The sequence below is a fragment of the Nylanderia fulva genome, unplaced genomic scaffold (genome assembly GCF_048542155.1).
Source record: "Nylanderia fulva isolate GAGA-0341 unplaced genomic scaffold, ASM4854215v1 Scaffold3, whole genome shotgun sequence".
Taxonomy (NCBI): Eukaryota; Metazoa; Arthropoda; class Insecta; order Hymenoptera; family Formicidae; genus Nylanderia; species Nylanderia fulva.
In genome coordinates, this window is record NW_028190368.1 from 1844777 (window position 1) to 1856835 (window position 12059).

The window sequence follows — 12059 nt, forward strand, 5'->3', positions numbered from 1 at the left end:
CGGTGGCCTTGATTTCTGAAGCCGTGAAAACACCTCGCCGTCGCCTCGGGTCAATTAAACCAAGCCACCAAGTCACTGACTTTGTAAGCGCGGCCAATTTCTCCTTGACGATTTGCAATGCGGGAAACGAAATAACTCTCTCGTTTCGCCCATTGTTTAACGTTATGTTAATCCAAAGCGAGGAAAGAAAGAGGGAAAGAAGGCGAGTGGAACTAACTGTGTGTTACTAAGTAAATAAGCATTAGTCTGTGTCAGTCGAGGAGAAATTGCGATAAGTCTAATATTACAAAGCTATGTCCTTACTGGAGCAACAACTAGCAATTTTTTGTTCATGTTCCATATGTTTCTTCAAAATGTTGCTCGTTGTTGCTCCAGTGAAGATATAACTTAATGCAATTTTTTCTAAACAATTCAATTGAAATAAAATTTTTCAATAGACTCGTTTGAAAAAATTGTTTCAGGCTGTAGATAAACTTAAATTTTATTTCAAGACGGTGATTGATTCAAAGTCTCTTCCTATTCCAGAGAAAAAGAGCTTAATACAATTTTTTCAAACAATTCAATTGAAATAAAATTTTTCAATAGACTCGTTTGAAAAAATTGTTTCAGGCTATAGATAGACTTAAATTTTATTCCAAGATGGTAATTGATTCGGAGTCTCTTCCTATTGCGGAGAAAAAAAGAGCTTAATACAATTTTTTTAACAATTCAATTAAAATAAAATTTTTCAATAGACTTGTTTGAAAAAAAATGGTTTCACGTCAGGTTATAGATAGACTTAAATTTTATTCCAAGACGATGACTGATTCAGAGTCTCTTCCTATTGCGGAGAAAAAAAAGAGCCCCTTAGATAGTTGATTGGACTAGGTCGAGTCATTCGTAAATGTTGTAGGTCGAGGTTAGACAGATATACACATATTGTATGTCATTTTCGATGGGTAACGGCAATATATGAAACGTTTCACGAGCATCTCTGCATGGGGTTCGTTCCGGTGCACCTTCACCCTCCCTCGCTTTGGGCGTGGTACCCGCTGCAGACGTCTCTCATCGATTTCTCCACGACCACCAAACACCATAAAGCTGAGACAAGCTGCGACACTCGTATCCTACATCGTGTACAACCGCAAATTTCAATAATTATGATATACATAGTTATCTTGTAGATTGACAAGTGTACGCGATTTTCTTTTCCAAAGGACAATAACGAAAAAAAAATCCAGCAATTACGTTGACCGACACTGAAACTTACTTACTTATCGTGCCGCCTTACATCATCGTTTTGCATTCTTACTGGGATGCCTGTATAAGTAACGGGGGAGACAGGTGTCACACGACTGGAAGCAGGTTTTCTTCTGGGTCGATCTTCCTCCTTCCCTCCGAGATGGCCTCCTTCGACCGCTATCTAAACCGAACCAATCCACTTTTTCGTGCCTCCGAGAGAGTATCCATTCGCCGAGAAATCATCCGAGATATCATTATCATACGCTGAATTTATATATATACGTTCGAAATAAGTGATACTTTCAGCGATTCAGCGACTCTGTATAAATTCTTTTAAAAAATCCGAAGCGAAAAGAAACTCGAATAAGCGACTCCTACAAGCTTAAAATAAATCGTATTAAAATAAATTATATTAAAAATAATGATATTTCGATATGAGACTGGCCAACGAAAATGTCGAAAATGTCGAGAATTGAGAACTCGAGATTAAAATTCTCTCCCTTTAATTTCGATGACACGTTATATGTACATATATATATGTACGTCCAATATTGCCGGAATCTCGTTTCCAATTCGCACGTTTCCAAAAGTTCAACGCACTTGTAAATATACGCGAGATTTTAATTGTACGTATACATTAATTAACCGCATATGAGGAGAAAGCGATGCAAATTTTCAGACGATTCTTCTACCACAATCTCGAGCTTGGGAACTGTATTAATACTATACATAAAAGTAGTTTGTACAATAAATAGTATAATACAGCGATTCTTTAATTCCACGAGAGTTGCATTATTTAAATTTTTCAATTATACATATTTATTGAAAATTATTTTTACAAAGGGACAGAAAGAGAGAGATGGAGCTTTTGTTACGTTCCTGCTCGTTCTATCATCGTTCTTTTTTTCCTTCTCGTTTATCGGCTATTCGACATCGACTTCAAGATGGCAAATCCTCTTTTCGCACGAGCTGTATAACATGTAATGTATAGTTGTACAATATACCTATGTATATACTTGATATCTAGCCATTCATTTCACAATTCTTACTTATCGACTTTCATTAAAACACTGTACTGCAGCAATCAGCTGATTACTTATCAAGTTATTCGTTACGACTGACAGCTCGGCAAACAATGATAAACAATTGAAAAAATAAGTCGTATAAATTCTCGGTATAAAACAATCTTCGAATATTTCTAGTCATTTTTAGCAACAAAAGATTTCGGAATAAACTTTTCTGCAGACAGCGAAAACATTTTCGAAATGACATTTCGAATTTCTAAATAGTAAAAGTCAAGAAAGTTGTGCGTATAGCTTCGTATTTTTTTTTTTCCTAAATAAGAGCTGTCTCGAAAGTAAGAGTAATAGGGTACCAGAGTACTCGATCAGTTAGCGTCTATATGCTAAACACTAAATTGCGTTTCCAGGGAGGCAAAAAAAAAAAATCCGCCTTTCTATGCGCCGTCAATTCCCAGATGTATCCGGCCTACTTCATCATCGTATGCATCGAGGACACATCGCACTCTATAATCTTCGGATCTTCGAAAAATTTACTTCTTAAAGAAATTTACGTCGTTTTCCGTGCGAGACATTCGAGATTCGATAATCGTAAGCCGCGAGAAAAAAAATACATGCGCGCGATAATGACACACGAATAGTAATGAAATACAAATAGCGAGCAAAATAGCCATTTTTGGCCATGTACATCCAGCTCATCGAACCGTGACCGCGTTTCGAATCCTTGACTCTCACAACACAAGAGTGCGGCCTCTGAAAAGAGAGCCAAGAACGCGATGATGTATACGAACGCGTTGCAGTTTGTCTATCTTGATTGCTAGATGCTGAAGGCCGAATCCTAAAGCTGCGTCCTCACTGGAGCAACAACTTTTTGTTGCTAAATGTTTCAAAATAATTTGACACATGTCAACTTGCAATAACATTTTGTCTATACTGAAGCAACTTAATTATAGGAACATTATATTTGATCCTTCGAATGGAAACACGCAATAAGCAGCAACTTTCGTTGCTAGCAGTAGAAACAGTAAGAAACTTTCAACAGCAACAAGTAGCAACTTTTTTAAAAAACTTAAAAAGAGAAATTTAAAAAAGTTGCTTGCTGTTGCTGCAGCGAGGAGGCGGCTATAAAGTTTTTTACTGTTTTTGTTGCTAGCAACAAAAGTTGCTGCATGTTTCTATTCGAAGGAATAAAACTCAAATGTTTTTGTAATTATGTTGCTTCAGTATGGACAAACTTTTGTCGCAAGTTGACATATATGTCAAACTATTTTGAAACATTTAGCAACAAATAAGCAACGAAAAGTTGCTCGTTGTTACTCCAGTGAGGGCATAGCTTATTAAGACTCTAACATCATCCAAACTCTCCTCTCCCTTGTTGACTTCGCGCGTTATCGTATTATAATCATTCTCGCAACGCGATATCAGACTCGAGATAACGATTTAGAGATCGGTGAAACCGAGCCAAATATGGTCATACATCCAAAAGAATCTTCCGGGTAGACAGAATAATACCGTAGTGTCTCTCTCTCTCTCTCTCTCTCTCTCTCTCTCTCTCTTTTATAGTTAGTTGGAATTAAATTATACTCTGTTCTAACGTAATATTCTCATGCACATTGCCGATACAGCTCGTTAGGCTCGTTAAGAAAAGAGAGACGTTTAGCCAACGACCCGCTTCTGCGATTCTTAAATAGTCCGTATTTAGTGGCACGTTTTTATACATATATATATATATATATATATATACATATTACGGATTTTCTTGGGAGAAAGACGACCGTTTCGGCGTAAACTCTTCATTCCAGTCGCATGACGCGAAGCCCGGAGGCCTGACAATATGACTAATCCACGTGGATGTGTCATGATGTCGGCAAAGGCCGCCCAATGTCCGATTGATTGATCGCTGTCATCCCGACACGCTTCTCTTCTCTCTCTCTCGGGGACACGAATATTTAACATTGCTTTTCGTTAAATAATTAATCAATTAATTATCACAACACGTTTGAAGGGTCTTTCTCGGCATTTGCTTGTCCATATTAGGAGTAAATGAATGTTGCTGGCGTATCGTAAAATGATAAAGCGATCGGAAGCAACGCGATAATTATTTACGTATCGCCGAGATACTCTTATATCGGATTTATCTTTATTTTACACGAAATAAGCAATCAGCACTAAATATAACAATCGAGTGATGAGGTTCCACGTATACCGAACGATGGCGTCAACAGAGTGTACGACGGTACTGTTACGACGGTGTCGGATAGACACGGCATCGTCCAGGAATCGCATTAACATGCTTATGTTGCATTATGCATGTAAAATCAACGACGTTTCTATATATGGCTAAAATGTACTTTAATAACGAAATTTTTCTCTTTCATTATATTTATATCCTTCATCGTTATACTATGTACCTTTTTATATATGCGCGCGTTTTTCTTTATATACATATATATATTTTTTTGTCATATATTTATCCTTTGTGTGTATATATTTTTATATATGTATATAAAGGATTTTATATATAGAGAAAAAGGATTATATATATATAAAGGATTATATATATATATATATATAATCCATAAAAAATTGTATATGTATATATAATACTTTTATATATACATATGTAAAACGTACTATATATATATATGAAAACCGGTTCCGCTAAAATGCGATGTTCGTTTTGGGTCCGAAGAAGGACTACCTGCAGGTAGTCGCATTCTAGAAATGCATTTCTATAATCCCCATCAAAAATCCTAAACGTAGATGAAACGTAACCTCGGAAAAGGAGGAGAAAAGACGAAAATATATGATTTGAAGTACTTACATTTTCTTGGAATTCGTTCGGTTCGCACGAATGTCATATCTCACGTTTATTCATCAAAAATGACGTGTCGCGCTTCAAGTTCGTGAGTCGTTTGAATCGCTGATGATAAACTCACGAAGAAACGTGCGCAAGAGGAACTCGTTGATGACTCGAACTCGTATATGTAATATTACGCGACTTCGAGGCCTTATGCGAGAGAACAACCTTGATGCCGGGGCCTTATTTGGTGGACAAGGTCGAGGCGTCTCTCGGGTCATTGGGTCTCTGGGGAACGCGAACGCATAACAGGGTTTAATTATTTTATTCGAAGAGATACATATAAAAGGTGTCTTTACAACCTATATCAGAAATTTTAAGGGCGTATTCTGAGGCTCGAAATAAGAAAAAAAGTTCCTGTAAATATGAGTCCAAAAATACTTTTCCTCAGAGTTCGAAAAATATATTATAGCTGTCGGAGACTTTAGCACAGATCATTGAAATTTTGCATAGCGTATATAATAATTAATAGTGAATGCTTCATTTTCTTAATATGATTTTGAAAGATATGACAAGTGCTAATTTTCATTTTTGGACCCATAGTTTATAGAAACCTTTTTTTCTTATTTTGACCCCTAGAATACGCCCTTAAAATCTCTGACATAGGTTTAGAAACACCCTATATATAAAGATCGAGACGAGATATCAGCTCGAGACTGTCTGTCGATTTAATCGTGCTACGTCATCGATTACAGCCAAATTCGAGTGAATCAGTACTATAATATGATAATTACATCGATCGACGTAAGGAAAACCGCTACGTTTTACGACACGAATATAATCCAGAAGGAGGGAGGTAAAGGGAGGATCGGGGGGAGGAGGGTCTGTATAATGATCTCGGAGCACGCGTTTATTATGAATGAATCATCGCGCCTCGAACAGAGAATTTGGAGAATGATTAAGTGGAATGTTATCAGGAGGACAACATGTTTTCTAGAATAGATACGTGATATGGAGTCCGAGCGAAAATATATCCCTAATATCCAGCAAACACGGTATATAAATGTTATATACATGTAAGTATTCAAGCATGTTACATGTAACGTATGTTAGTTGTAATTTTCCACTCATAGATGTAACATTTTTTAATATAACATATATTACATTGTAGTTATATTGTCATTAATCCCAAGATAGCACTGACTTATCAATACATCAATGTGCTATTTGGTATATAATTACAATATAACTACAATGTAATATATGTTAGATTAAAAATGTTACATCTATGAGTGGGAAATTACAATTAACATGGATGTTACATGTAACGTACACGTTATATTACCTGTTACATTCCGTTTTATTATAGTAATGTAACAGTTATATATCGGTGTTTGCTGGGTAATAGCATCCCAGACAGCACCAAGCCCAAAATTGGCGCATAAGATATCATTAAGAAATCTTATGATATGATATCCGAAAGACATCTTAAATATATTTTAAAGATATCTTATGCGCCGATTTTGGATTTGGTGCTGTCCGGGATACAATTTGGAACATCCCCAGGATGTTCTCCAAACGTTTCGGGATATGTTGGTGCCATTAGGGATATTTCGACAGATCCACACATCCGTCTTCTTTCGTAGCCGGTCACGTGCTCCGGCTACGCAAGCACGCGAGACCAGCTTCGAGAAGGAGCGTATCGATTTTTGAAGGGGGCTTTTCCTCTCTCTCTCGCTCTCTTCCAAGTCCGCAGCGCGCTTGCACCGGTTCAGTTTTATCCGTATTAACCAGTATTACCAGCACACGCGAAGGGCCCCGACCATGACGTGGCTGGAGAAAGAGTGCAACGCACCCTTGCATCCCTGTCCTTGAATCTATTTTTACTGACTCCGTCGCGCCTAGGAGGAAAAAAAAGAAAGAGAGAGAGAGAGAGATAAAAGATATGGCGTTTATCTTCTCGTAATGACTCGCAACGACGCCCCTCTCGATGTTCGCGAATTCAGGTTTTAATTTTTTTTCCTTCGTCAAGAGATTCTCTTGTAAAGAAAAATGCACGTCGAGCTTGCAATTTTATCGCGACTAGAGAATTTAGCTTTTCGGTTCGGCGCGCGCAAAGGCGCCAATAAGAATAATAATAACATTTATGCGTGATACATATATAATGTGTTTTTTCCCGGAATATTTCAGAAAACTAGTCGAGAAGGATGATAAGAAAGGTCTTTGAAAAAGGGAGATAAGATAAATAATTTAATTCTCGATACAAAATCTTCCATTTTCCAGGCCGAATCGATCTGCGCGTATAACCTATACTTTGGGGAATGAAAATATCGTCGCGGAATCTTGAAAGTCTACCGTCATCATCGATATAACATATATACGATGTCGCGAAATCACGCAGGTAGCAAAGACGGGACGAACCTTTACGCTAGTGTATACTTCCAAGAGACATTATGCTCTCTCTATCGTACGATTTGAAGCGGCATTTGGAGAATCTAGCCGCTAGCCGGTCGGCGGACCAATCGGCGCGTCGCTTTCGTTTTATGCCCATATATGGCAAGAGCTGTGAATCCGCGGCGGTGGGAGAAGCCGGGTGGACGAGTCCATTCTCCAGTAAGGAGGGGTGTCCCTCCGCAAGATCGAAGGATCGATCGCGTACGTCATACGAATATATGAATCATCATCGAATCATGAAATTGACGGGAAAAAGATAAAAAAAATTCTTGGGGAGTCTCCAGCCCCACCCCCTCTTCCGGGAGAAAATGGAATTTTCCGGAATGCTCGACTCGTCTGGAATCCCACCGTCTGCCAACCTCCCCTCCCGCTGGACGAGTCCACCCGACGTGACGTCGCGTGACGCGATATACCGGCTCACGGTAGTCCTACGGCCACGATCTCGCTCACACGGCGTCGTTCGCAGTGCTACAACACACGGTGTGTCCCGTTTACTCCGTCGAGAGGATTTCTTCTGCCCGTGCTCCGATCGAGGATTTCGATCACGTTTGACTGCGCGTCGAGAGAGAGAGAGAGAGAGAGAGAAAAAGAAAGAGAGAGACAAGGTGAGTAAGTGTCAGTCACCGACCGCGTGTACCGGCCGGCTGTCACGCGCTTTACTCCAAATTTTCCGGACGAAATCGAGCGAAATTTTTTTTCTCCCGGTCGCCATGGCAGGGCGTTGCTCATCCGAGTGCGATAATAACGGATGACTCGGTCGTTTCGCTTTTTTTTCTTTTTTTGCTCTCCTCCTTCGGATTTCGTGGCATAAATAAACGACAGGTTGCCGTCAAGTGGTTGCGGACGTAAAACCGGAGACAGGTGGTTGTACGAACGGTTTATTAATAGAGACGTCGTAGCCCGTGCGTTACTAACCTAGGACTACAAAGCGAACACGCGCCGCCGTCAGCGCCGTAATTAATCGTGGCTGAGCAGGCGACTAATTATACGGGATTCCTTCGTCGATTCGCGTTAAAAAAAAATCTATCTCGCCCTATCTACACCTAAGAATGCGGCTTATCTCAGTATGACGATCAAAAACCATGCTGAAGTTGGTTTCCAATTGTACGAAAAGAAAGTACGGTTGAAAGCCAACTTCAGTGTGGTTTTTTTTATCGTCTAGATTACTTATTGGGATAGCCACATCCTTAGTAGATAAGGCGTCTAAAATAAATCAAAAATTTCTAAAAATTCCCAGACAATTTCCCTTGGAATTGTCCAAGCGAGCGCCATAGATAGGTATCGATTCTCGCGAAACTTGCAAAATCAATTCGATCGCAGAGAGTTCGACGGTCAATTTAGCGAATGCATTCGCGCCGGGTGTCGTGGGACCGGCTCGTCGCCGCGTTGCGCCAGGGCTCGACGAGGGGTGGGCGGAGAGGAGGGATCGGCGGAAGACCCCTCCGTGTCAGAGTACTTCCATATATGGTAAAGAAAGCCGGGATTGGTCGAGGGTGTCCCACCCTTATTGGCCGAGCGGCCACCTGGTGGGGGATCGGACGAACAACGCATCTGTTCATATAATACACTGCGGGCCGATTGTTGGCTACACTCTGTGTTCGGTGCTAGAGATCGGCGGATTGTCGCGGCAGTGTCTCTCGCTGCTCCTAGGAACTTGTACATATAACTTCCCTTTTTTACACTCGAAAGAAAAAACGTAAGTCCAGCTAAGTGATATACATTCCTAATCGATTTCTGGGTTCGCGTTGTTGGTGAAAAAAAAAAGAGAATAAAGAAAAAAGTGCCGTCGATTATGTCCGGATGTACGAAGTAGGATCGTGGTGAAACGATAAAGTGACAAGGAAAAAAGGGTGTGTTGGGTGGTTTACGTATATCAGGAGTGCTTCTAAGTGGAGAAATGTAATGGATGTAACGGTTACGTCGCGGAGGAGATTCGGGAACGTGTATCTCTCGATATACCGTTCAGATTCCGCGAGGAAGATGGTCTTAAAAATTCGCAGGGTTCCGCCGCGGAATTTCGAAGACGTCACGCGCGAGAAAGAACGAGAAAGAGAGAGAGGGGGAGAGAGAAGTTTGCCGTCGTCATCGGCTTGTGAAAGGGCGGGGCGGGGCAGGGCAGGGTGCGGTTCCCCGATAATTAGCGACGATATCGCATCCGCCTCATCAAGTCCGGGGATCTTTTTTTTTTCATCGACATTCTCGACAAACGCGTTTATTTTTCGTATTATCCTGATTTTTCGCGATTGCGATCGGTTAATTCTCGCATACCTAAGTTACACGTCCTTTCGTCGCCATCTTGAATGTGTTTGAAAGCGGACACCGGTTACCGGCTTCCTATAATGGGAGACATTTACAACAGATACGTTCTGACGAAATCGATTTTTTTCTTATATCCTTAGCAAATGATACCTAGAATCTTATAATTATGTCGCAATGGAATTTTTCCGCTCCTATTCACGTGTAAAAATTCGATGACGTGTGCACTAGAATTAAGGATTTAGAATAAGGAAGGAATGTCTAAAGTAGCGTATTTTGTATCTTTTTTTTTATTATTTTTGTTATTATTTTTTATCATCTCGTATATCGTATATCTCGTGAAAGATTAGATGGTAAATCCGCAATTTAGCTAATTTCGATTTGTCTTTTGCAGCTAAATCAAGAAAGCAAACATGTGTGACGAGGAAGTTGCTGCGCTCGTAGTTGACAATGGATCCGGTATGTGCAAGGCCGGTTTCGCCGGAGACGACGCTCCTCGCGCCGTCTTCCCGTCGATCGTTGGCAGGCCGCGTCATCAGGGTGTCATGGTCGGCATGGGACAGAAGGATTCCTATGTCGGCGATGAGGCTCAATCGAAGAGAGGTATCCTGACGTTGAAATACCCGATTGAGCACGGTATCGTGACCAACTGGGATGACATGGAGAAGATCTGGCATCACACGTTCTACAATGAGTTGCGAGTAGCCCCAGAAGAGCACCCGGTCCTTCTCACCGAGGCTCCCTTGAATCCTAAGGCCAATCGCGAGAAGATGACGCAGATCATGTTCGAGACGTTCAACACCCCGGCCATGTACGTCGCTATCCAGGCCGTGCTATCATTGTACGCTTCCGGTCGTACCACCGGTATCGTTCTGGACTCCGGTGACGGCGTCTCTCACACCGTACCGATCTACGAGGGATACGCCCTGCCGCACGCCATCCTCCGTTTGGACTTGGCCGGTCGCGACTTGACCGATTATCTCATGAAGATCCTCACGGAGAGAGGATACTCTTTCACGACCACCGCTGAACGAGAAATTGTCCGTGATATCAAGGAGAAGCTCTGCTATGTCGCCCTGGACTTTGAACAGGAGATGGCCACGGCCGCCTCCTCTTCCAGCTTGGAGAAAAGCTACGAACTTCCCGACGGTCAGGTCATCACCATCGGTAACGAGCGATTCCGTTGTCCCGAGGCGCTCTTCCAGCCCTCGTTCCTAGGTATGGAAGCCTGCGGCATTCACGAGACCACGTACAACTCGATCATGAAGTGCGACGTCGACATCCGTAAGGATTTGTACGCCAACACCGTTCTGTCTGGTGGTACCACCATGTACCCTGGCATCGCCGATAGGATGCAGAAGGAGATCACTGCCTTAGCCCCGTCTACCATGAAGATCAAGATCATCGCCCCGCCTGAGAGGAAATACTCCGTATGGATCGGCGGATCGATTCTCGCATCGCTCTCCACCTTCCAACAGATGTGGATCTCGAAGCAGGAGTACGACGAATCCGGACCCTCCATCGTCCACAGGAAGTGCTTCTAAGCGCGTGCGTTCTCGCATTATTATCATTCCCCAAATCCCTGAGATTTTGAGAGAAAGAGAGAGAGGAAAAGAGAGAGAGAGAGAGAAAAGAGAGAGGGGCTTCTGTCTCGTTTCGCAGGCGGACGTAACATCAACTTCCGCAACGGCAATTGCCCTTTGGTTTCTCCGGGGCGAAGGTAGCTTCTTTCAATTCGGACGTACGTGTTTAAGATTCGCGTTTAACGATTAAACGATTATACGAGAAAGGAGAGAGGAGCTTTCAATATTTCGTGTCCTCCTCCTCTTCTACCCCGCGATTGTTCCTCGGTCTCGGCGGCAATTAAAAAACAAAAAAAACAAAAATTCGTTTAAAAACGAAACATTTTTTTTTCTCATCGTCCTTCATCATTCAATGATAACGATCTTAAACATGTGCCCCGAGTCCCAAATACCTTTTTCTACCTTTATCTTATATCGAGCCCTTTGTATTATATATATATTTGAATAACTTGCGTGTACTACAGAAGTAGCACTTAGCTAAAAAAAACATTCCTCGCGAGACATCCTTCTCTCAACGCGAGTTAGAGAACGCTTCCCTTTCGTTAGACTCGTCGCTCCGTTTTTTTACGCTTCGATTGCCATCTTTCTTCGAGGATGATTCGAGCAAGAAGAAACGTGAAGATGATGAAAAGGAAAAAGAAGAAGAATAAAAGAAGAAGAAGAATTCCAGAGAGGTTTCTTTTTGCGGGGAAAAAAAAGCGTCGCGATTTGCTCTTCCCGCAAAAA

The 12059-nt window shown here is 41.5% G+C and overlaps 1 protein-coding gene and 1 long non-coding RNA gene across 4 annotated transcripts; one reads left to right on the plus strand and one right to left on the minus strand.

The window, feature by feature from the left end:
* Positions 1 to 613: 613 nt before the first annotated feature.
* LOC114946485 (uncharacterized) lies at positions 614 to 5567 on the minus strand. 3 transcript variants are annotated; one of them, XR_003822627.2, is made up of 3 exons: positions 5065 to 5567; positions 1250 to 1402; positions 614 to 1106 (listed from the first exon to the last, which is right to left on the minus strand). It is a non-coding gene; the product is annotated as an uncharacterized LOC114946485 (long non-coding RNA). The 3 variants fall into 3 exon arrangements; XR_014925075.1 differs by lacking the exon at positions 5065 to 5567 and adding an exon at positions 3992 to 4574; XR_003822624.2 differs by lacking the exon at positions 5065 to 5567 and having other exon boundaries at positions 1250 to 3982.
* A 3506-nt stretch (positions 5568 to 9073) lies between these two features.
* Positions 9074 to 11370, plus strand: LOC114946497 (actin related protein 1). The gene is made up of 2 exons (XM_029323019.2): positions 9074 to 9190; positions 10145 to 11370. The coding sequence occupies exon 2, from the start codon at positions 10164 to 10166 to the stop codon at positions 11292 to 11294; it is 1131 nt and encodes a 376-aa protein (XP_029178852.1). The 5' UTR covers positions 9074 to 9190; positions 10145 to 10163; the 3' UTR covers positions 11295 to 11370.
* The last annotated feature ends 689 nt before the right edge of the window (positions 11371 to 12059 follow it).